The sequence below is a fragment of the Lissotriton helveticus genome, chromosome 8 (assembly GCF_964261635.1).
Source record: "Lissotriton helveticus chromosome 8, aLisHel1.1, whole genome shotgun sequence".
Lineage (NCBI taxonomy): Eukaryota > Metazoa > Chordata > Amphibia > Caudata > Salamandridae > Lissotriton > Lissotriton helveticus.
In genome coordinates this window covers 1,189,874,209-1,189,900,342 of record NC_136069.1, presented here as the reverse complement: position 1 = coordinate 1,189,900,342, position 26,134 = coordinate 1,189,874,209, and the positions used below count along the sequence as shown (strand labels likewise).

The 26,134-nt window shown below is 48.4% G+C and overlaps 1 protein-coding gene across 2 annotated transcripts in view; it reads left to right on the top strand.

Moving 5' to 3' along the window:
- LOC144773229 (E3 SUMO-protein ligase RanBP2-like) overlaps positions 1-26,134 on the top strand; it is an 827,846-nt gene that overhangs the window by 658,951 nt on the left and 142,761 nt on the right. For both annotated transcript variants that reach the window (XM_078658128.1, XM_078658127.1), the window contains exon 22: positions 1,931-2,023. In XM_078658128.1, the coding sequence (XP_078514254.1) occupies positions 1,931-2,023 (93 nt within the window). The remainder of the gene's footprint in view (positions 1-1,930; positions 2,024-26,134) is intronic.

Below are 26,134 nucleotides of genomic sequence, written 5' to 3'. Positions count from 1 at the left end.
CATACTTCTAAACTAGAAGAATACATATATTTAATTTTAGAGAAGGAAGCTAACCACGACTCACTTTTAGTTATAGAGCTTTGAGGATAACCAGTGAGCGATAGTTGGTTCCTTTCTCTCTGAGCAGTAGACTACACTACCTTTTTCAGATACAACAAACAGGCCAGTCACTGCTGAAACCTGCTTAGTTATATGTACAAGGGAGTTGCACATTCCTCCTGTTTCATTACGGGTGAAAAACCAAAATGTGTGTGTGTGCGCATACCTGAATGTGGTTGATACCCGCACATTGCGGATAAGTTGACAGGTCTGAGAATCTTGCCTGGTTTAAAATGCCCTGAGTAGGAAGTGGATAACAGGTCTGCACATTGCTGGTGGCTTGTTCCAGCCAGTGCTAATCACAATTTGATTATGCCATTATTAGATTAACTGCCAAAATCAAAACTCGTGAGTGTGGTTTGATCAGAGTTAGAAAATAAAGTTACCAATGATCTGATTTAAAAAATCACTCTTTAAATGGTTGCACCCATTCCTTGAGCAGCCACATTTGTCCTCAATACCCAATTTCTTATTCCAACAGACTAACCATTTTTTAGGTCGAGCTGGGCAGCGCATGCGCTGCTCTGCGAGCCATGCTGTATTTCAGTATGTACTTGAAGCCCCGCCCATATTTGTAACTGGCTAGGTTCATTGTCCTTCGTAGATGCTGGCCTCTGATTTGTTATTAGGCTTGTGTTAGTCCCTCCTTAGTACCGCCTTGTCTTCATTTGTATTCTCCCATGTGGGCTGGCCCTTTTACTTTGGTTGTTACAATGTACGCCTTCTTTAGTCTCTAAGTACTATTTTCTTTAATGAGTTTCTCTTACTGTTGGAGCGCAGTCTCTCGTGCACAGTTGTGACCTCCGGCTAACGGGAAACTCTTCAGGGGCCATGGGAGACAGAAGCGGGCAACTCAGCGATGCCTTCAAGCATTTGGAATGCAGTAGGTCTCGCATTTGCGAGAGTTTAAGCTATTGGCATTGTAAATGACCATGCCTTTTATTTGTTTTAAAAATCAAAACATAAATAAAAGGCATTGTCATTTACAGTGCCAATAGCTAAAACTCTCGCAAACGCTGGACCTACTGCATTGCAAATGCTTGTTTATCTAAGGTAATTGGTATCCTTATAAACAAAACTCCAGAGCCAGAACTCTGCAGAACACTATCAAACAAATCTCCAGTGGTAAACGATTGCCATACGCATGAAGTTTAAAATCTTGCGGTCCATACTCTGGTGAAGCAGTTTTGTTTATTTCCTGTGCAAAGCAATATTTTGCTTCAAAGAGCTCAGCAAACAAACTTGCAGAGAATAGGTGTTTATACATTTTCCATCTTCTAAGGGTTTTATTAGGGTGAAAATGATCATGCTGTACTGTGCAACTTATATTGTAGTGCCGTTTTATTCATTTAAAGTGATCTTGAAAGAAAGCAGATATAAACCGGTAAAGATTTGGAACTTTGATGGTAGAAAAAAACCTTGCATTCCCATTGATCTTGGCTTTCTTAATATATCATACATCCGTTTATGACCAAGATAGCTGCATGTATGGCATACCTGGACCACTCTGGCCAAAAGCTTTGAATATTCCAAGTTGTGCTTTTTCTTTATACCTTTGGAGCCCAGTCTATTTCTGCCTAAGATTTAACATAAGCTCCCCCAGCAACATAAATGTCTCGCTCTGTTTTCTGCAAAACATGGCCTAAGAATCATGCTTCTTTTATTTTCTCTTTACAAAGATTGGGGGGTGTGCGAGTGTGATGACTGTGCACATATATATAACTGGAATTATGAGAGGCAAATATTGCTATATGTTCAACACTTCATCCAACTGGATGAGGAAGCACCATTTTTCTTTTAAATGCATATTTTTGTATGTTTTCTATTGTAGATGAAGACTTTGAAACCGCTGTGAAACAACTTAATGGAAAGTTGTACCTGGATAGCCGTAATGTTTGTACGTCATCTCAGGATGTTGTGACTGGTAAGTAAAAGTACTAAAACCAGCATAAACATCGTAATGATCGCATTGAAGATGGCCTTCATTAGCATGCACCGACAGAATAGAAGGCTGTGTCAATGCGTGGACAGTTTGCAAATAATCACAATTTCAGTTCCTCAGATTGGTCAAAATGCCTAACTTTTATTATTTGGGTGCAAGTTGCTTATTTTCTATAGTCGCCCCTTTATAACCTGTGAGGTATTATTGTTGCCGTCGCCCAGGTTGTCTCATCACTAACGGATCAGCTTTGGTATGAAATGAAAGAAAGGAAAATTGGATTATAAAGTGGAAGCTTAGCAGTCTATCTGTGTTGCCTTGCCAGTTATGCAAATATTCAAATGTGATCTCATTTCAGATTATGCTACAATGCTGATGTACCTCTGTCAGAAGAAAGTTACAAGTTTTGTTGAGTTTCAGATGGAATAAAAAATGTTTGTCTTATCAATATTGTTAAAGTGCTATAAATTTTACCCCGTCATATCCATAAGTGACAAATTTTAGGTGACACTGTAAATATTCATTGAGCCTGAGTGGTTTCTGCCAAAGTGCAAACATTGATTTGCCATGTATAGGTTAGCAATGTGGTAATCCTGCTTTTATTTCTCTTGAATTTACATTGAAAGGGGGTTTTAAATCTCTGATCGCTTTATTTTAATTGTGGGACTTGTACCCTGCCCACTTATTGTTATATATTTTACACTATTTTTTATTAGGGCCACTCTAAATTCGCCTTTTATTCCTGTACTTCGGTGGTTATCATTTTCTGGGTGCTGTTGTTTCCGGGTTGCTTTCTGATACCAATATGTCACACGCTTCGTGGTGCCTATGTCGACCTTGGAAAAAAGGTAGCCATGCTGGAGGTAGATCTATCATAAAACTGAGCCACTTTTAGTGATGCTGCGCTTGGCCCCACTTGCTAATAGGTCACACCCTTTGCCAAAGGAAGAAAACATTTATTTTTCGTGAAGAAAAAAATTATTTTTGGGTAAACTTGAAATAAACTGGAGGAAAATTGTGATTCACTTAAAAAATCCTTTTATTGTTCCTAATTTGGAAAATACAACAGTTTAGTCTGGCAAACAAAGAACTAACACTTCTCTCTGAAGATTAGGGTAACTTAAAACTCCTTGCCCTGGCTAAAACCATCAGAACTGAGATTGAGTACTTTCGCTGAATTAGCAGTTCTTTTCATTGTATTTCTTTACAGTGGAGCACGACCGCGAAGAGAACTAGTGAAACCTCCCCAGGTGGGCTTGGGGCTCATGGGCTCTCTGGCCAAAAAACGCTTGCAGAGTAAACAGAGCCAATGGAGCATTCCACAACACAATCATCTCACATAACGACCTAAAAATTCAGATAGTGTGCGAGCCATTGCAGGCCCGAGCCATATGCCGGACTCAGCCTGAGATCCTCTTTGACCATTGAGCCTAAAACAAACAAAGCCCACTTGTAGCCTCTGCCAGCCGCCCAACTCCAACCTCATGCACCAAGAATGAAAGACAAAGCACCACAACAGACCTCCCATCAGGTCACCAGTGACACATTCGTCATCGTAGTGTCGGGGGCAAGTAGGTTGGAGTTGCATGCCTTGAGTTCATGACCAAAAACACAAAAGGCGATGTGGCTCAGCGGCCACAGCTGCCAAACATCGGGAAGTAGCCCTGAATTCCAGCACATCTCCCCATGCTGAAAAATACAAAGGTGTCTGTGTCTCCTGTCTGACACTCTGATCCCATACTCCAAAAATAAAGGACAAAGCACCAAAAGCTGATGTTTTGAAAAATACACTTATCCAGTACCCTAACTGCACTGTGTAAAAATTGAAAATCTCGGGTTTGCAGTCTGTGTGATCCTAGACAATCTCTCCATTTCACCAAGCCTTCCCACAACCACTGCCGTGCACGAAAGCACCACTCTGGCTATGTTCATTCCTGCACCCTGTGACCCATGACCCAAGAAAACAGACCCACCAAGTGCAGAATTCAGTGGCGGGAATGCTTCCCTCCTTAAACTACGCACCATATCCGAACCTGGTGAAGCATCGGTCTCTGCACTGGTCTCACATTTCCTGAGGTCCACACCAATGGTGCTCTTTCACCTCTTGCGCCACTCAATGGTCTCGGTCGGCAATTCCAGCCACCAGCGGTGCACTAACTGGCGACTGAATAATGCTGAAATGAGACCCTCTTTCAGAAATCGAATTCTCCCTTTTCTCCCTAATCGCAAAATACAGACTGTGGCACATCTACTAGGCTCCGAAGCGCCACACTGCACTCTATGAAACTACTCAAAGCATTAGGCACTATATAAAGGAATAATGGAATTTACAAAATGTAACTGCAACAGCAAAGATTAATTTGAGTAATGGGGCATAAAATACATTGAAGAGGACAGCTATAGCCCTGAGAGTTGAGTTTATGGTAAAACAGAAATCATAGATTTTGCTGGGATAGATGGGAGGGCTGGAACAGATACAGCTAGCTCTGACATTCCTGACAAGGAAGCCCAGCAGATCTGCGGGATGCTATCACTCGCTGCTGTTATGATAGGGTGTAGGACATTTTTAACAGATCTATAAGCAAACCTGCACTGAGCCATTCAGTCTCTGCTGTCCTTCAGCAGGAAAGACTTTCTGCTACGCAAACCCCAACCCCCCCCCCTACACGTCCCCCGACCCGCCACCAGCTAGTCGCGAAGAAAAGGCATGAACCCTTCGTGCATTGTGAAAAAGTATATATTTTTCATGAATTGTTCCTGACAGAGGCACCTTTTCTCCGAGAAGTTCTCTGAGAGTTGAACAATATAGCCAACATACACTTTACATCGCTGCTAGCTGCGCCCAGGAAGATTTCTTGATTAGCCCATTTAGAAAAAAATTATTTATCCCCTCCTCAGTGCCAGGATTGGCTCGAGTGGGCTGCCTTGATGTTCCTGCAGGCACTGGGGGCCTGTGCCCGGTCTCCACCCAGCTCTGGGTAGAGAGTTTAAAGTGCTCATGACAGACTAGCTGTCACTAGACAGCCGGCCAAAATGACATGTTCGCTCTAACATGGTGGAGTGAGAATCACTCCCCTGCTTCCAGTCAGCAGCAGTGGCCCGCCCCAAACACGGCTGGCTGGGAAAGGGAAAAATAAAAAGGGAATACATTAATTGTATTACCATTTTATTTTTCTCCTTTGCTGGCAGCGGGGGAGGGGTGACGCTCCTCTGCACTTATTGAGTGGTCTCCACTGTTTCTTTAAAAAAGTTGATACAATCAGGAATAGCATCGACATAGATGGTATCCTGATTGCTTCAAATATGCCTTGTTGCATTTCTTCAAAATGTTCTTTTCCCCTTCCTTTGACAGAATTTCGGAGGTGGTTGTCCTCCATTGAAGTTAGTAGCTCACCTAGTGTCATCTGATTGTCCAAACTTTTGTGTTAGTTTGAGAGATAGTTAGCCCCTTGCTTCTAAGTCTGGGAAACCTCTCACCACTAATGGGTAGCATTCCCTCAGAATTCAAGGTACCATAATACTCCCTATATTGAAAAAGCCCTCTTTGAAGGCTTGTGACACAGCAAATGTTCAAGTGGTATCCCCTTTGGCCTACCTAGCAACAGTGATACATAAGGCAGTGACTTGCTAGTTGCAAGACTTTGTTAGATCTCAATCCTCAGGTTTTTGTGTCTGGGTCTAGTTATTGAGGCAGGAGTTTTTGTGGATGCCTTCAGAGTCAGGATACTGATCTTCTTGGGCTTGTCAACAGCGTTTGATGCCACCACTTTATCCTGTCACATTTATTTGATTGACATGTTAAGGATAAAGCCATTGGCTGGTTATTGTTTTTTTCTGATAACAAAAACAAATAGTGCAGCTAGGAGCAGTTACTTCCTCTGCTAAAGTTGTTTCCCAGGGAGTGCCACTACCATCTGCACTCTCCCCTGTGCTGTTCATTCAGCATTTGCATGGCCCACCCTGCTCCCCCTTGTTAATCTACTTGATGGTCTGGATATTTCCATGATCATTTATGCTGATGTCACCTAAGATATGTTAGATGTCAGGGTTAGTGAATCTGTAGTCATCCGTTTTGCACTCTGTTCAGATCATCATGTGCACCAGTGGTTTCGCTCGCAATCGAACACATTCTGAAATCTTTGCTTTGTTTCTCTGTCCAGAATGGATTAAGTTCAAAGTTGTTTATCTAATTATTTACCCTGCTTTCTAGCCAGTAAATTATGTCTAACTTTTGCCTTAAAAAAAACTAAAATCAGTTTTCGTTCAAATACTCTGATGCTTTTTATAATTATTTAATCAGACAATTAGGAAGACCCTTTTTGAACCTAGGTTAAAAACTCTTAAGCTATTTCACTTTGAAACGTAAAAAGAAAGACAGCTGTTTGATCAGCCATAATTGCAACTATCTCTGAAATCTCACCTTTTACTGTTATGTTTTGGACCTCTGTTTAGCGCCAAGGGACGTTCCGTGAAAACAAGATGCCTAACTAGATAGATCTACTATTAGGGGCATAGCAAGAAAGAAACAAAGCACAAGATAGTTGGATTTTCCTGAATTACTGATCCTGTTCTCGCCTCTCTATCTTCTTGACTTGGGAAATATGTCATCAAGAGCCTCATTGTATTCCATTATGTCACGAAAGCTGCTGGCAGACCAATTCCATAATATAGTAAAATGAGAGATTACAGTGGTGTTTCATATTCGTAATTTTAAAATCACTAATTTCTCAAGTCGACACATATAAGCAATAACTTGTATCAATAGTTAAAAATGGCAGGCTGTAACATGATTTTCATACGCACTGCAAGATCATATCTCAGAGGCAGACATTATCCGAATCTAATCTTTGATACAAGCAATTCACTCTTGCCATATGATGAAATTGACTTGGCTTGTTGACTGGTCTTCACCTTGAAGATTTACCCTGAAGAATTGTGGTTCCATAGAGTTGGCAAAAGGAGCTAGGGGTAGAGACACTGAGATTTGAGGTCACAGTGTAGTGGACAAGAGAAAGATTAGAGGATCCTGGAATTTGCTTCAGTCTAGGGACCACCTTTGCGATAACCACTTAGGGCAAACTTATGTCCCCTCATGACACTCTTTTTTTCATGCCAAATTCCTGTATTTGTAAACGCCTAACACTCTGATTCCAGTTTCTCTCATTGGATAAACAGTCTCCTCTCAAGATGAGAGCTTTGGCTGTACTGTAGATCTGAGCTGGTCAGTTTGGTTTCTTGACTGCTTGAATTCTTGCACTCATATTCTTAGCAAATGAAAATGTTTTGCTAGTGTAACCACTTTTTACATTCATTGCATTGTGTAGACCACTGTCTGCTTCTGATGGATGCTTCTAACCGCAGATTTCTGAACTTGTGAATATCAACAGGTTCTAGACTGGATCCGGAAACTCAAAAAAAACAGTCCTCTTGTGTGCTAGTAGGTGACACTGTGCAACTTTATGCCAAATTGATAAACTGAGCTGCATATAAGCGCTACCCATGCGTGCAGATCACAATTCCTTTCTTTGTGTCTTCAGGTGTGGATCCAGGGCTCGGATCCTCTTTTTTAGGTCTCGCCTGGCGATGCAGCGTGAAAGCGCTGTCGCCAGCGAGATCTATTGTTATTGACTTGCTTCCCAAGTGGTACAGACCGGTGCACGAGCAGATTGTGGTCTGTGGGTGGTCTGTGGACGTGCTTGCATTTTGAACGCTTGCACACACGCACCAGCCGCCCCCAGCCACTGCATACGTACTCGATCGCGTGCTTGTGAAGACGCTTGCAATCTGCACACGTGCACACACGCCCCCAGCCACGCACACACGCCCCATCCGCGCACATATGCCCCAGCCTCACCCACACGCCCCAGCCACCCCCAGCCACTGCACGCGTACTCGATCACTTCGCTCAAGAACAAACACACGCACCAGCTCCCACAGTACAACCAAGCCCCACTCACCACACTTGCATCAACGGCCTCAGCCGCCACTTTCTGCCGCCACCGCGGGGCTCTCCCTCAGGCAAGGAGCCCCGCGTCACCACATTCCTATCGGACAGCCACTCCATGGGCACTGGCTTCCCCTGGAAGCCTTGCCCCACAACAGGCATGGCGCTTCCGGAATTCGTGCCAAATCGGGCCGGCGGCTTGTTGTTTATTGACACGGGTTTGAACTTATGTTCAACTGAGCGAACACCGACGGAGGGCGTGTGCAGTGCCGAGAAGCCTAGTTATTTTCTTCACTTTGTGAAGTGAATTTTCCCTCAAACACATTTTCAGTGTGCAAGGGAATATGTGGCCCCCTAAGACAGCAGTGCTTAAGCCTTATAGGGACTGTTGCAAACAGATGTCTGTGACCGGTTCCTACGTGTTGTGTCTCCTGTGATTGCTACATGAATCCAAGGCCTGCAATGACTGAACCCAAATGAATCCGGAAGCCATACATGAATGTGAGGCAAAGCTTTGTGGTGAAGCACCTCAAGACTCCACACAGGTCCTGTTCCAGTTCGAAGTAGAGAGCGCAGCCCCCTCCGAGAATCCTTGTTGAGGCAGATCATCTTTATAGTCAAATCCTTCATGTGAGTAAAAAAAAAAAAAGCATACGTCATCCAAGTGGACTTAGCTTCTTCCTGCCACCCTTGTTCTTCAGAGAAGTTTCAAGGCAATTACTATACCTCCAGGTTTCACTCTCCTACTAAGGAGCAGATTGTTGGTCATGTTGCAGCAGATCAAAGCATTTCGAGAGGCCATACTGTTAATCTTTTGCATGCTTCCAGCTCCCTCTGTCACACCTTTGTCCCCTGAGGATCTGTAAGGGCCTCCAGTCAAGTTACAGTCAGTGGGTCCGTCCTCTGCACCATCTATGCCCCTAAAACAAGCTTCAGGTTATGCACCGACTTTGGACCTGGCACTGAAATCAGCATATGCCCCTCAAACGTCGAGGCTGGCGCAGGCTCCAAAGGAGGAGCCACAATCCATCGTTGACTCCAACTCTACCGTGGCCACACCCAGATCTTGATGTGGTGCATCCAGTTCGAAATCCATCACACTCGTGCACTATTCCACTGCTATGCAGCCACGCACAGACACTACACCATCCTATTGGCTCAGACTCCGACCAGAGTCAGCCATATGGTGTTAAAATTGGGGGGATGGAGAAGAGTTTGACAACGCTACACAACTGCCGCCTACATCAGAGCAGTTTTTAGAGGACCCTTCCATCCGTTTTGCACCAGGAGGTGCAAGCTATTTTGGTCAAAGGAGCCATAGAGAGGGTGACTGCCGCAGAAGTAAGGACTGGATGTAACTACTGCTACCTCCTAGTGTCGAAGAAGGACAGAGGATTTGATCCTATTTTAGATCTTCGTCCTCTTAACGCCTTCTTGCACAAGGACAAATTCAGGATGCTAATACTAGCCCAAGTTCTATATGTCCTCAATCTTGGCATTGCACCTTCAGAACACCTATTTTCATATCCCTGTTCTGCATGCCCACAGGCGCTACTTGTGGTTCAAGGTTGGCCACAAGCACTTTATTTGCTGTCTTCCCTTCCGGACACACCAGTGACCCTCTGGTGTTCACAAAGGTGTCGACAATGGTTACTGTTCATATTCAGAGTTCGGGGTTACTAGTATTTCTTTAACTCGATGACTGGCTGCTAAAGGCGGACTCAGTCGCAGACCCCCTCTAGATGACGGAAAACCTCTTGACATTGTTGGGTTTCCCAGTCGATCCTGTCGAAGTCATTCCTGACTCCTTCCCAGAAGCTCCCTTTCAGTGGAGTTATCCTGGATACAGTGCGCTTTCAGGCCTTTCCTCTGGACTAGTGAGTTCAAAACATTCAGGCTATAATCCCACTGTTTCATTATCTGTCCTGGATTCTTCGCCTACTTTCCTCCTACATCCTGGTTGCAGGATGATGCCCATTTGCATGTGGGCTCCTCAGTGGATTCTGAAGTGGGCCCTCACCTGTAAAATCTGTTGCATTCCATCCAGGTGCCAGAGGAGTCTGCAAATGATCTGCAGTAGTATCTGCTCAACTACAATTAGACCAGCGACACACCCCTCTTCCTTGCCTCCCCAAGTGACGTTGGATATGTTCCATCACTACAGGGTGGAAGAGGCCCATGTGTAAGAGATGGGGTTCAAAGAACTCTAGTCTCTGGGGGAGTTCTGCCTCCACATAATTCTGTTGGTACTTCAGGCAGTTCGCTTGGAGTTGAAGGCCTTCCAGATGACCGTCCAGGGTAGGCTGGTTCAGATTCTCCCAGACAACATCACTGCCATGTGGTACTGCAACACGCAGAATGGTGTTGGGTATTCAATTCTGTGCCAGAAGGCTTTGTGCCTCTGGAACTGGCTGAGCTATTGGAGCCCTTCCCTGAAGTTACACCATCTGGCAGGACCTTTAAATGCAAGGGCGGATAAGCTCAGGCACTGATGCCTAGTGGATCACGAATGGCAGTCACACCTGGAGGTGGCACATAGCAGTTTCCAACAATGGGAATAACCTTTGCTTGATCTCTTTACCTCGTTAATTGTTTTCTTCCCAGAAGACTCTCCCTCAGACTTGCATACCGCAAGCATTGGAGCTCGGGACTCTTGTAAGCCTTACTTTCGCTCCCTTTCCTGCCCAGAATTCTGGACAAGATCAGGAACAGTGGGGCCCAAGTTGCTCCGTGTTGGGTAAGGAGAAGGTGGTACCCAGAACTTCTGGGTCTGAGCATCTGTCCTCTGATAAAGCAGCTACTTCAAGAGGATCTTCTATTGCATCAGCAGGCCAGTATCTTCAGCACCGGCCTGCACAACCTGCACCTCCATGAGTGGAGATTGATAGGCAGCAGTTGAGTCATTCGATCTTCCACACAAAGTCTTTGATGAAATCCTGGCAGCCGGATGTCCGTCAATGAAATCAGTGTATGCGGGATGCTAGGATAAATTTGTTGCTTGCTGCAGTATGAACCATATGGACTTGTTGCAGGCTAAACTGTCCGATGTATTGTGGTTTGTTCCGTCTTTGGCCCAAGAAAGTCTTGCCACAGGCACTGTTAAGTTACTTGTTGGTCCTTTTGCCCTTTTAACCTTTACAGGATCAGCAGGCCTTGTTCAAATCACCCGTTGTGATCCGTTTTCTAAAAGATCTGCAACATGTTTCCACCAAAGCCATTTGTGATGCCACAGCGGAACTTAAATCTGACAGAGACGTCTAGCCGCAGATTCCTTAAGTTAGAATACTCCCCAGGCGTCAGACTGGATCCGGAAAACTTTTCCGCAGCAGCACATCTGCGTGCCGGGGGGCGGCACCGCTCGGCTCCGCCCTGACGTCGTCCACGGACATGACGTCAGTGGAGCCATATATGCTCCTCCCGGCGCGCTGACTTCAGTTTTCTTCTTCTCTGCGTCAGGGCGCAGATCCTGGAAAACCAGCAGTTCATTGACCTGGTTTTTGGGCCTTCTCGGCGCTTCGGTGTCGGGTGGAACAGTGTGCAATGCCTTCCGGCTTTAAGGCCTGTGAAGCCTGTGCACGTCAGATTTCTGGGACTGACCCGCACCTCATTTGTATGACATGCTTAGGCATGCACCATGACTCTAAGGACTGTCACGCCTGTCAGCGGATGAAGCCTAAGTCCTTGCGGGAGTGTCGCATGAAGTTGCTGGCCGCACGGGTGTCTGGTCTGGCTCCCTCCTGTCACCGCTCCTCTTCTCGACATCAGGCAAGTTCCTGAGGTCGCTCCCGCGACCGACGTACAACTACAGTTAAGCGTAAGCACAGATGTCGCTCACGGAGTTCTTCTTCCGCTGCTCATGCCGCTGCTTCCCATTCCTCTCGCACTGAGCTGGGTAAAGAAGCACGGCAGCCTCACCGTCCGTATCCGCGCTTTCTGGGTGTTGGGGCATTGTATGCCCAAATGAAAGCCTGTTGTAAGGCGCTACAGGCTTGTTTCGAGTCGCCCCTCTCCCTGGTGCGCCTTCGGGCCCCACAGAGGTTACGGGCACACATGCCGGGTCCTCGTCTGCGAACTTTACGCCAGCACCGGCTGTGTGTGTCGACTCCGATTCTGGAGTCGATGCAATGCCACCAAGCCAGCGCCCAGCCAGCCCCGTCAATCAGCGCATAGCCCTGTGCGGCTTCCTGCGCTGAAGTCGGAGGCGGTGCCGGCGACACCCGGGTCGACGCCGGGTACTACCCCAAACTCAACGCCGGCTCTGGCATCTCTTACTGTGGGATCTGCGTTGGTCGGCGTCCAGGTCGAATCCTCTGTGGAGGTTGTCGACGTCCAGGCGACTCCAATAAGACGTTGATCGACAGGACCGGCGCCGAGTCCACCTCCCTTGGTGGTTACTCCCCCAGACCCCTCGGGCGGCAATAGGTCACCTCGACGTCTGTCGACACTGCTTCTTTCCTTTACGCCTCCTCGTTTGGAGATTGACGCTTCCCTGATGAAGGGGCCAGGGTGCAGGTACCCTGTGTCACCTGGCCCTTGGATCGGTCTCCGGCTCCTCCTCGCCTCATGTCCAGTGGTAGGATTAGCCTTCAACCATCCCCAACTGACAATTTACTGTCACCTACACGGATAGCAGATGAATCTAGTGCTGCCTTTGCACACGCTATTCATGGGGCTGCCATTGTGCTTGGCTTTCAGCCTCCTATAGTACCGTTGCTTTCCGATCCTTTAATGGATCTGCTACATTTGGAGCCCATTGAAGTTGAACCTTTGCTGCCCTTCCGGGATTCGCTACTTGACGTCCTCCGTGGCACTTGGTCCAAGGCCAGCTTCTGGTGATTCCATCAAGCGCGCTATTGCTCGTAAGGCACCACCCTTCTCTGGGTGATCCTCTGTTTGTCTCTTCACCCAACTGCTCTGGGCATGGTTGTTCAGGCGGGCTTTAATTTGGAGTCTTCACCATTGGATGATTGTGGCCGCCGACTTTTCGCCTCTGCGAGCGCAGGCGTCCGCGCTTTAAATACAGCCTGTGGGTTTGTTATTTCCTGGTGCCCAACCTACTGTACAGGTTGGTTTTTAGAATCCGGTTACTGTTCATGGCTGCTAGCCCTTTATCTGTCCGTTCATTAGTCGTTTGGCTGCTTTTCTTCTTTTCAATCCTCTGACTGTGCTTAGCCCAAGAGGACGCCCCTGCTGGGGTTTTCCTTACCGTATGTGGGATATTCATGGCGTTTGGTTCTGCCATTGCCTTGGTATGTTCCTACGGAGCCTCCGAGCACACGTTCTGCTGGGAGTCACTTGTCCATTCCTACAGAGTTCTTAGTGTGTCTTGCTTTTTGCATGTTAGGTCTCTCTGTATTGCATTGGAATCTGGAATAGGTTCTGTGCCGTGTGGTGTCTATCCCGCATGCCAGGTGAAACACCAGGTGTAGCAATTCTTTTTGCTACGAAGCATCCTATTTGCTGCTATGCGGCATATTTATTGTTGTTATCAGTGCAGCTTGGACATACAACCCTTTCTGGTTCATCCTCCAAGCAGGATTTTTCTGTTATCCGTGGTCATAGACTTTTTCTGGCAGCTTATGCTGCAGCGGGGTCCATATTCCCTGCTCTTTCAGTATGTGTTTCCATGCTCTGATTGGCTTCATACTGTGTACCCTTTAAGGGCGTGATTTTCCTTCGAAAACACTCCTTGGGGTCCTGGACCTTTCCATCTGTCCTCACTTTTGTCACTACAGTGTGTAGTTCTTCTCCTACTCTGTCTTGCAGGGGGCGGTTGTTCCGCTTGGGCAAGGAGCATGGTTTTCTTACTGCTCTGGACAGTGTCCTACCCAATTTCTAAATGTCTGCAAGTATGCTCTGCATACTCTAGACTCTTGTTGGGTCACGTTTTTCATTGTGGCAAAGTTTTTCTTCCTGCAATGGATCTGCTCGGTGTGCTACCCAACAGATTCGTACAGACTCCTTCATTCAGACAGCGTCCGTGGTCCCTGCCCCGGTCTGCTTGTTCCACAGGCTCTCAGAGTGCCCGGCTGGCTGGTGCCCTTTTTGTGCCTTTGCCTTCTCACTATTTTATGCCTCAGGCTACAACGCGACCCTACAGGAAGTCTTTGCTTCCTTTGTATGGCTACAGTGTCCTGGTGGCATGTTAAGGACCCTACCGGTCTTCGCGCTTGGTTGTTAACGCACAACTACTTCTATTCGCCCCTTCACATATTATCACTACAACTCCTAGTCCTGACGTGTCTTCTGATTTCCTTCTACCAGCATCTTGTGGGCATAGACTGGCATTCTGCCACTGCTGTCACTTGTGTCTTGCTAGTGGCGGTTTCAACAGGGCTCCTTTTCTTTGTTGTACATATATCGTAGCGGTGTACAATGTCTGTCATACCAGCTGCCGTCTCGCAAAACTTGTCTGCGGTCGGCATACTACGTCTGGCTGTTTTCTCAGTCTTTCGGTTCGGCTCCACTTCTTGCGAAGTAATTTCCTCCCTTTACTCTATCATGTCTGCTATGTGGTTTCTTCTCCATGCTGACACTTGCTGGATAAAAAGTTACCCTATTGCCTCTGCTGTCCACTTGCATTTACAGGTACAGGTCCACAGTGTTTTTTAACACTAATTTCTTGGTCCACTGGTAATTAGTTTGCTTCTGTAGCCAGTTCGGATCCTGTGGATTTTCACATTCTGAGTTGGTTAATCTTCTTTAAAGTTATGAACTCTCAATTTGCCACGGGCATCTGGCTTTGTGCTTCTTTCTCTCAACCCAGTATACATACAGCGGTCTTCCGTGTTGTTCTTAACTGCTTCTAATACCTTTGCCTCCCATTGCTTTCTGCTCTCCTTCGAGCTTCCTGGTCTGGAGGTTAGCTGCGCTACCTTTCATAGCCTCATTGTCACTCGTCTCTGAGGTTGACAGTGCTGTTTAGTCACCTTACAGACGACTAAGTTAATTCACGATCTTGATGGGGTTCAGTCGCAGACCCACCTCCTATATGGGTACGGCTTTGGTATCTATTCTAAATTAAGGAATCTGCGGCTAAACTTCTCTATCAGATGAACAAGTTACTTACCTTCGGTAACGATGTACCTGGTAGAGACATAGTCTAGACGCAGATTCCTTAACGCACGCCCAACCTCCCTGTACTGCGATGACCTTTTCTGGTTGAGGCTTTCTATACTCGCCTCCTTTAGGGTGGCTTGCCCCTTCCTGGGTGCTCTGCTCTCACTCCAATACAGACGTATTTGTTATGTTTCTCTGTTGCTCCCCGCAATTCTCTGGAATTAGGTGGTATGTTAATACAGCTTATGAATCTATTCACGCTTTTTTCTGCCATTCCACTTTCCCCTTCTACGTGGTCTTGTGTTCGTTGCCGCCTCAGCAGGGTTTTCCTTCAAGATATTGGCTATGTCCAATTGTGAATCTTTCATGGAGATTGCGATGTCTCCTTTTGATGACGCCTCGTGGTGCACTCTCCTTACTTTAGTGTTCCAGACTTGGTTTCCTTCACTGTTTTGTCCCCAGATGTGGACTTTCTTCCTCTGCCAGGCTGTTTTTCCACATCCTTGTCTTCCTTTCACATTGATTGAGCATACGCTCTTGCGAGGTGGTTCTTCAGAGTGCTGCTCTGTTTCTCCTGTCCATTTTTTTCATAATTTTTGCACATTGTTCCCATATTCTCAGTTTTTTGGTGATGGCTCCCTGTTCTGACGCAGAAAAGTTTCTCCAACGAAAACTGACGTCAGCGCGGCGGGAGGGGCATATATGGCTCCACTGACGCCATGTCTGTGGACAAAGTCAGGGCAGAGCCGGCGCACAGAGGTGCTGCGGCGGAAAAGGTTTCTGGATCCAGTCTGACGCCTGGGGACTATTCTAAGTTAAGGAATTTGCAGCTAGACTATGTCTCTACCAGATACATTGTTACCGAAGGTAAGTAACTCGTTCATTTGGTCCTCACTTTTCTCATGTGTACCCCTTTTGAACTAATCTACAGTTTTGCATTCCACTTCCTCAACTTGAAAAGAGTCTTTCTGGTTGCGAAAACATTGGCTACCCCGTGTGAGATGAAGTTCATGTCCACATGGTCCAGACTCCTTATACCACCTTTTTTCGGACAAACTGGTGTTATGGGCTCAAGCAGCGCTCCTCCAGAATGTGGTGATGCTTTTTCACATTGGACAAGCAATCACTCACTCGCCTGACATTCCTTGTTCCACCTCATCCCTCACTTCTACCCCAATTTAGCACGGAGCTTTTAAATTGATTGTACTAAGGAACGCCAGGTGTATGATCAGCTCTTTATGGGGTTCTCTCATGCGAAGAAGGGGAATAAGATCTATTGCACATTGGCTAAGAAGCTGCCTCCAAAAGGCCTTTGATCATGAAGCATTAATGCCTTGACAGGTCTGTCGGAAATGGCATTTGTGACCTGCAGGACATTTTGTCCACAGACTTATCAGCTTGGGAGGGTATTCGTTTGCTTTCTATTCTAAAAGTGAGGACTATGCGGTTAGAAGTATCAATCAGAAGAACAAGTTACTTACCTTCTGTAACACTCTTTCTGGTGGATACACTATCTAACCATAGATTTCTCCCACCTCCCCATCTCTGGAATGGTCTCTTATTCCATCTAAAAAGTTCCCAGGTAGGAATTTGAACAATGGTTGTTATATCTACTGTTATACTCTGCATCTTTGGGCGCAGACCAGCGAATGAAAGAAACTGACATTCACACTCATGGGTGGAGCTTCTATGCAGCTTCATTAGTCACTTCAGAGAGAATGACATCTGCATAGAGCTGCACCATGCCACCTACCATTGTGCGGAAGCACTGCTTTTTGAATTTTCCAGATCTTGCCTTGGGATAATCACAAGAGGAGGAATCTGTGGTTAGAGTATCCACCATAAAGTGTGTTATTGAAGGTAAGTAACTTGTTCTTAGGTGTCATGTAGAGTGAATGTTTGCTGAATGGCATGTTTAGATTAGTCACAATCCCCTACTGAGTTCCCTAAAATTAAACAGATGTTGGAGCCCTGTCCATTTGGGTATTAAAATTCCTAGTCTTCTGCTGTGGAAGAATGCTTGTCTAGCAAGAAGAAATCCTAGTACTACATTGTGCTGATTCTAGGGAGGTGTGTAAACCTAACAAATAAAAACAGTGCAGTCATAATCATCCGAGACAAATTCATCCACACCAATTGCATTAGTCACTTAACACCTCCGCTGCGCTGAACGTTCCGCGCTGGTGCGGAACGTTCTATTGCGCGGGCGGGGCCGGTACGTTCAGCGGACGTGCGCAGCACTACCGAGGTAGTGCACGCGACGTCCGCTGAACGTGGCCAGCACTGAAGGGGTTAATAGATTATAGTACTCCATCATTTCCCTTAAATCTATTGTTGTTTGTTTGGACATACTTTGTCTTTATAAATGGTTTTGCAGGGTACGATCCTGCGGGCTTTCCCCAAGATCCTCCAGGATACCCATAAGGGCGATTCTTGATGAACAGTACTGCGCTCTGCCAGCGGTGGGATTTCCTTCACCTTTCACCACTGTTTCCTCATATCCCTAAGTATCCTCATGTTCTGGCAAAGATGCATCAGTCTTGCATGATTGAAGTTTGAAGCAGTGGACTTGCCGCAGAGAGAGTGGTACTCAAGTCTCCTCTGCCTGTCCCTGTGCCCTCTTCTGCTCAGGGCAGAGCTCTTTTTGCATTGAGAAGGGCAGGTCCTGCACATGAACTTCCAAAGAAACCGCCTTCATGCCTTGGAGAGTGAACGGTTTACGCTGGATTGGTCAAGTTTTGTCTCCTTTTGTGCAGAGAAGGAAGGTGACCCCCTTAAGGTGTGATTATCTGATGTTGCATGGTATGCCTTCCTTAGCTCAGTAAAGCTTTGTTGTGAACACTATCTGATAGAGACTTATAGCCACAGATTCCTTACCTTAGAATTATCCCCATGCGTCACACTGGATCTAGACATTTTTTGTGAGCACTACCCCTGTGCACCGGTAGGTGGCGTCATTTGGTTCCACTTGGTGTCATTCACGCCGGAAGTGACGTGCGAGTTGCCTATATAGGTGGGTCCCCAGCGCGCTGACAAGTTATTTTCTTTCCATGCCAGTCAGAGCAGCTACACAGAGAGCTACCCCCGTGATTTTTTAACTGAGCTTTTTTGACTTTTGCCGAATATTTTTTTTTTTTTTTACTCTTCTCCTGGTGTGGCAGGGATATCCATTCGGAAGGCCGATTTCAAGCCCTGCAGCGCCTTTCATTAACAGATGTCAGTGACTTACCTACATCTTGTTTGCCTCTGGTGCCTGGAGCACGACCACGACATGAAGACCTACCCTGATTCCGTGCCAAGCACCCAAAGGCCTTGAGGGAGCGGTCCCTTAAGCTCCTTACTGCCCGACGTGCCACGCTGCGACAGTGTCGATCCTGGTCAAGAGGAAAGCCCCAGGATAAGTCTTGGAGTCCACGAACCTTGTGGCATTCGAAGTTGGCGGGACACCTCGAGTAAGTCGAAGAGGGCTTCGACTTCGCCCTGTTGCTTTCTGAGATAAGGGACCATCGTCATTTGAGGCCGGGCTCCATGCTCCTGATATTTGAGCGGCCTGTTCCCGGTGGCGTGCCTCGTGAGTTCGGGAGGGGCTCCTACTGGTTCCACAGATAGATCCGGACCAACACTGGTCGGATCACCTCGACCTACCTCTGGTGCCTGTCCCGATGTACCGGCGGTACCATCCCTATTCTGATCCCCGACTCTGACATGGAGCCGGAGGTGTGGCATCCACTGCCAACTTGAGCCATGTCTTCCAGGCTGGAGCATGAGCCATATTACTTTGGACAAGGCCTCTGGGAGGAATGGGAGGGGTTGCGGATACGGTCTAATAGATACCAACGTGGAATGGTGTGAGCACTTTTCAGAGGCCAGTGGTCCGGAAACTTCTCCAGATACTGGGCATGCTTTCTTCCCCTATAGTGGCTCAAGAGGAGGGAACATCATTTGTAATGATGGTGTGAAGGGCAGCCGAGGTCCTAGACCAAAGCCTACCATCAGTGGCAGTCAAGACTAACGTCTTGACAGAGATGCTTCAACCAGGAGTGACCCCCCTCACAACCACTTCTCCCTTTTGACAAAGCCCTTACAGACATCCTGTTTAAGACTTGATCCAAGCCCAGCATAGGGGCTCTTGTGAACAGGACGATTGCCCACAGACACTGTCCTGCTCCAGAGAACCTCAGTTTCTTCACGCAACATCCTACCCCGAAGGGCCTGGTATTCCAAACCTCCTCCTTCCTGTGTAAATCCTGGCACATTCCCAACCGCCTCACCGGATAGGGAATCCAGGAGGCTGGACACCTTAGGCAAGAAGATGTCTAATTCCACCAGCCTGGCACAGTGTCCATGAACACTGCATACCTTTTCAGCCGTAACTCCCATGCTCTATGGAATTCGGTTGCGCAGGTGCTACCCATAGTTCCAAAGGAGGCCCGGACCACTGTACTAAGCTGTTGCTGATTGGAAAGATGCAGCTATGTTCACTTTCAGATGTGAACTGGATACCACCGACTCGCTAGGCAGAGGAGTTTCCTCGACGGTGGCCTTACAACGCAGCTAGGTGTCCCTCCACCAAAATGGTATGCGCCTGCCGTTGGGACAAGTTTGTGGCATGTTGTGCAGAGAAACAGGCTGACCCTTTTTCTGCTCCCCTCTCACAGGTCCTTCTCTTTATCCTTTACCTTGCCCAGCAGCGCTCTGGGCACCTTAAAGGGCTATCTTTTTACTATCTCAGCCTTTCTGCGGTTGCCCGACCAGCCATCCCTTTTCCACTCCCCTATTGTACATAGGTTCTTGAAAAGTTTGCAACATGCTTCCTCCTTACCCCTTCATCATGCCTCAGTGGACCTTAAATTAGTCCTGACTTTCTTGATGTGCGCTCCATTTAAGACCTTGCACTTCTGTAGTAGGGGATCTCTGTGTATAGTCATAATCTAGTGAATAGTCCCGCTCATGAGCGTGGACCCCGGAGCAATCAAAAATAATTTCTTAAGCTGTCTAAAAATGCAGTCGAGCACAGACACTTAGGAGAGAATTTAAAGACATATAATGCAGCCTATATCCACAGGCTAAACTGTCCAGTACTTTAACTAGACAATCCACCAAAACCACAAACAGCACAGCTTGCCAAGTTTTCTTCATAGAGAAAAACTTCCCCTTTTACCTACAAACTCTCTGGAATGATAGAGAGGAAGGGGAGGACAGACAAGCCCCATAGGCTGCCATTATGTGGCTCAAAAAGGGATACCGTGCCTTTAAGAAAACTTTCTCAGTATCCCAGAATGCCCAGCAGGTCCCATTTACTTCCAGTTATTTTTTCCGGCTCCTGCTAGCAGGACCCTGGAGCATTGAGCTCTCCCTTTTTTGGGTTTGTTATAAGAATCTTTGCACTTTTAAAGTGTTTGAGTGTCAACACTTGACGTGTTTTGGTGCCCTCTTCCTCTTCTAGTATTCTGAGCAATCCTTTTTGTCAAAAATGCCAGCATTGTTTGATAAATGCCCGGAGTGCTCCAGGAAGAAGGCCAAGTCGGACCCACACCCTCTGTGTATCTTGTGCCTCCCTTCTACTCATTTACCTGAGAAGTGTGAGATTTGCCAGACCTTCTCCTCCAGGACCCTGAGAGACAGAAAGAAGATCAGACTCCAAGGACTGGAAGAATGAAGGCTGCAGTGTAAAGGTGGGTCTGGGCAGGCTGAAGCCTCTGGGGGGGCTCCCCAGCATCAAGAAGGCTAGAAGGCGTCGCCGTTCTCCGTCGACGTCGATGCCATCGACGACCGCGTCGAGAGGCATGACGGCGGTCTGCTCCCCGTCTCCCCAGGGCTCTGGGTCGAGACGACTTCGGGGGGATTGACGAGACCGCCATCGAGGTCGCTGCCGTCATCATCGACGTCGTTGTCGTAAGGATTCCAGACGGCGTCAGCACTCGCCGTCGTGGCGACACCGCCGTTCGCTCTCGGCATCGACTCGGCGCTCGCCGTCGACTCGGCGATCGGCGTCGAGAAGGACACGTTCGACGTCAAGGCGCAGATCTTCAGCGTCGAGGCGGTGCAGCCCGCCGTCGAGGCATAGGTCGGCGACGCCGAGACGGCGTTCGTCGGTGTCGAGAAGGCGTTCTTCGACGCCGAAGAGGCGCTCGGCGCCTAAGAGGAAGAGATCATCCACCAGGAGGCGTTCTGGAGCCAGGAGTCCTTCTGGATCCTCTGGGGCAAGACGGCGACGTCGGTCACCGACAGGGGGCGCTGTCTCTCGGTCACCCACTCCTCCTCCACTGCCTAAGGAGCCGCCGCCAGGCACTCCTGCGCCACCACCTCCTCCTGTTCCTCCACATGCACCGCCACGGCCTCTGAGGTCGGTCCCACTGACGCACCTCCCTACGCCGCCTAAGGGGGCACCTCGGCCGAGGTCCCCGGTCAGGCCGCCACCGCAGACTCCGCCGCAAGCACCCGCGGACCGCCCTAGGCCTAGAAGACCTAGATCTCGCTCCGGACGGAGAGGGAGATCAAGGAGTCGCCGTCGCTCCTCGACGAGATCCAGACGACACCGTAGGAAGGGTCGTTCTAGGTACAGCACGGATTCGTACAGCGCAAGGGATTATTCCCCAACTCTATCAGGATCCCCTCGGACGAGGGTATCCCTTGTGGACGACGTGGTCTCCTTTCAGGAAGTCTTGTTGAGGGGTGCGAGCAAGCTGGGCATTCAACTGACTGTGCCCACGCCTACGACCTCCGTAATATTTGAGACTCTCCACAAGAAGCACCTATCTAGGCCTCTGTTGCCCTTGGTACCTGGATTAGTGGAGCCCGCCATGGAGCTCTTCCTCACTCCCGGCGGTGACGAAAGCAGCCCCCTCCAGGCTGCAAAAGAAGTACAAGACTCCTGATGCGGACCCGGCTTTCCTCCGATTGGATCCAACTCCGGATTCCGTTATCGTGACGGCGGCGAGGAAGCAGCACGCCACCACCCCGTCCTCCAATGTGCCTCTGGACGAGGAGAGTCGCTGGTTGGACTCAGCGTGCAGGAAGGTGTGCGGGACGGCTGCTACCTCCATGAAGGCTGCCAGTGCATCTGCACTGTTGGGGCGCTATGATCGGGCGCAGTGGGAGTCCCTCCAACAGTTCGCCGACCTCCTCCCACGGGAAAAGGAGGATTTTATGGAAATCCTGAATGAGGGACTGCTGGTGTCGAACCATCTGATCAGCGCAGCTGCTGACTCGTCGCTCCTGGCAGCCCACGGGTACTGCCATGGAGTTAACCAGAGGCGCCACGCTTGGCTCAGATTGACGTCGCTGAAGCCTGAAGCCCAGCAGAGGGTGGCCAACCTGCCTTTCTCAGACGAGACCCTATTCGGGAAACACGCCGACGATGAGATGGCCCGCATGAAGGCGGAGGCCGAGACTCTGACGGCTGTGGGCTTGGAGAAGCCCAAGGACCAGAAGAAGAACTACCGCCCGTTCCAGAGATGGTACGGGGCACAGGGCAGAGGGCGAGGACAGCAGCAGCAGCAGTTCCAGAAGAAGCCCTTCCAGAAATGTCAGAGGGGCAGGGGTGGTCAGTAGTCTGCCACCGCGAGCAAAGGCCCAGCCGGGTCAAGGCCCTGAGCGATTACTTCCCTGTCATCCGTTACCCACTCCGGTGGGGGGAAGCGTTCAATATTTTTGGGCAGAGTGGAGAAAAATTACTCCGGACAAGTGGGTGCTGAATATTGTTTCCAATGGATACAGTCTTCAGTACACCAGCCCGCCTCCGGCAATTCCACCGGTTTGCTCGCAGTTTCAGCTGCGCGAGCTCCAGGCGGAGGCCGATACCCTGTTAAGGAAAAGGGCGATATAAGACGTCCCTCTGTCTCAAAGGGGAAGAGGTTTCTACTCACGGTTCTTTCTAGTCCGCAAAAAGGACAAGAGCGAGTTCAGGCCTATCCTGGATTTGCAACAAGCAAACAAGTGGATTCGCAGAGAAAAGTTTCGCATGCTGTCTTTGCACCAGATTTACCCTCAACTGCAAAGGGGAGACTGGCTGTGCGCGATAGATCTACAGGATGCATACTTCCACGTGCCCATTGCACAGAAACACCGGAAGTTCCTGCGATTCCAAGTCGGCGCCAATCACTATCAATACACAGTGTTACCGTTCAGGCTGAAGTCAGCGCCCAGGACGTTTTCCAAATGCATGGCAGTGGTAGCGACACACCTGAGAAAGAACAAGGTGTTTGTCCACCCGTACCTGGACGATTGGTTGATCAAGGCATCCTCCTTCTCGGAAGCGCAAGCGCACTTCCAGAAGACGTCCGTTCTATTGAACAAGCTGGGGTTGCAACATGTCCAAGTCTGCCCCGACTCCGGTCCAATGCCTACAGTACTTGGGAGCCACCATCAATACGCTGTCTGCAAGCGTGTCTCCTTCGGAGGAAAGACGTTTATCACTCCTTCGGAAGGCTCAGGCTCTTATGACTGCTCCATCTATGACAGTGAGGACGGTGTCTTCTCTACTGGGGTTGATGGCCTCCTGTATCTTTCTCACGCCACACGCACGGCTACACATGAGACCGCTGCAGGAGTGTCTGGAGGATCAGTGGGACCAGAGGACAGGAAACTGGGACGACAGGATACGACTGTCTCTGCATGCTCTACAGTCTCTGAAATGGTGGTGTTCAGCTGAGAATCTCCTCAAGGGGGTTCCCTTCCACAAGGACACTCCCACTCAGACTATCGTGACGGATGCTTCTCTCCATGGCTGGGGAGCGCATTCCGGGGAGTTACAGATCCAGGGAACGTGGTCCCAGACGGAGTCCACGTATCGCATCAATTTTCTGGAACTCAGAGCTGTTCACTTGGCACTGAAGGCCTTTCATCCGTCCTTCCAGACCAACTCTCTGCATGTACAGACAAACAATACGACCACGATGTATTACCTCAACAAGCAGGGTGGCTCGAGATCGCGCACCCTGTCGCAGGAGGCGCAGGCGATCTGGCACTGGCTTCTTGCCAGAGGACTGACGATAACGGCTACTCATCTACCAGGTGTACAGAATGTTCAGGCGGACGCACTGAGCAGACTGATCCAGGAAAACCACGAATGGGTCATAAACGACGAAGTGCTCGGAGACGTCTTTGACAGGTGGGGCACTCCAGACGTGGATCTGTTCGCCACCGCCGAAAACAGCAAATGCTGAAACTTCGCATCCAGGTACTACCAGCAGGGAACGCTGGGGAATGCGTTATGGATCAACTGGTCGAACAGCTTTCTGTACGCTTTTCCACCCATTCCCCTGATTCCGGCGGTGCTCCTCAAGCTGGCCCAGTCCAGGGCGCGGATGATACTGATTGCCCCGGAATGGCCCAGGCAGGGGTGGTTCACGGACGTGCTTCACCGGTCTCTCCTTCCTCACATTCGGCTGCCGTGCCGGCAGGACCTTCTCACGAAATTCGGGGGGCAGATGGTGCACCCTAATCTCTCGTCTTTGAGTTTGGAGGCATGGCTCCTGAGATAGTGCAATATGGCCATTTGAATCTCCCTGCAGATTGTATGGACATACTGAAGGAAGCCAAGAGACCTTCCACTAGGATTTCTTATGCGTACAAGTGGAAGAGATTTTGCATCTGGTGCAAGTCCAAGAACTATGATCCGACGTCATGTAAGGAAGATGTCATCCTTCCGTACCTTTTACATTTGGCGCAGTCTGGCCTTAATTTTCATTCCATTAAGGTTCATCTCGCTGTGCTAACTGCCTACAGGAAATGCCCTTCACAGACCTCCTTCTTCCAGGTCCCTGTGATCAAAGATTTTTTGGAAGGCTTGATGAAAGTGTTTCCTCCTGTCCGGCTTCCTTCGCCTTCATGGGAATTGAATGTGGTGCTGTCCAGATTGATGAAGGAACCTTTTGAACCTATTCATAAGGCTTCTTGCAGCACCTGTCCTGGAAGGCGGCGTTCCTCGTGGCCATTACATCGGCCCGCAGTGTGAGTGAAATTCAGGCGTTGTGTTGCCAAGAACCTTATACTGTATTTTATGCTGCTACGGTTGTTATGCGTACTCGCCCTAAATTTCTTCCTAAGGTTATTTCTGATTTCCATGTTAACCAGACCATAACTTTACCTACGTTTTTTCAGAATCCTTCCTCTCCAGCGGAAAGGTCTCTACATTCCCTGGATGTCAGGAGGGTGTTGAAATTTTATCTGGATAAAACCAAGGATATTCGTAGGTCAGACCAATTGTTTATCAATTATGGGTCAGTCAGGACAGGTCTTGCCACCTCAAAACAGTCCATTTCGAGGTGGATCGTGTCCTGTATTCAATTGTGTTATCAAAAGGCTAATAAGACTTTAGGGGGTAAACCTAAGGCTCCTTCCACCAGGGGCAAAGCTGCCACAACTGCTTTGTTACGTAATGTTCCCATTGCAGAAATCTGCAGGGCGGCCACTTGGAAGTCGGTCCATACCTTTGCTTAGCATTACTGTCTGGACACTGATGCCAGGGCAGACGCTCAGGTTGGGCAGGCTTCGCTGCGAAATCTGTTTGCACAGTAGTGGTGTTGTACTTTTCCTCTCCACCGCCGCTTTGGTGTGGGGATGGGCTTGCCATTCTATTCACTGTGACTATACACAGAGATCCCCTACTACAGAAGGAGTAGTTTCTGTCCTGTAACTCCAGTTCTGTAGTAGGGGTATCTCTGTTATAGTCATAAGCGCCCGCCCTCCTCCCCGGTGGAGACAGATGTTTATGTTCGGAATGCTACAGGTGTGGTGTTATACGCCTTCAAAAAGAACTGAAAGTAAATGGGACCTGCTGGGCATTCTGGGATACTGAGAAAGTTCTAGAACGTTTTCTTAAAGGCACGGTATCCCTTTTTGAGCCACATAATGGCAGCCTATGGGGCTTGTCTGTCCTCCCCTTCCTCTCTATCATTTTAGAGGGTTTGTTGGTAAAAGGGGAAATTTTTCTCTATGAAGAAAACTTGGCAAGCTGTGCTGTTTGTGGTTTTGATGGAATGTCTAGTTGAAGTACTGGACAGTGTAGCCTGTGGATATAGGCTGCATTATATGTCTTTAAATTCTCTCTTAAGTGTCTTTGCAGGACTGCATTTTTAGACACCGTAAGA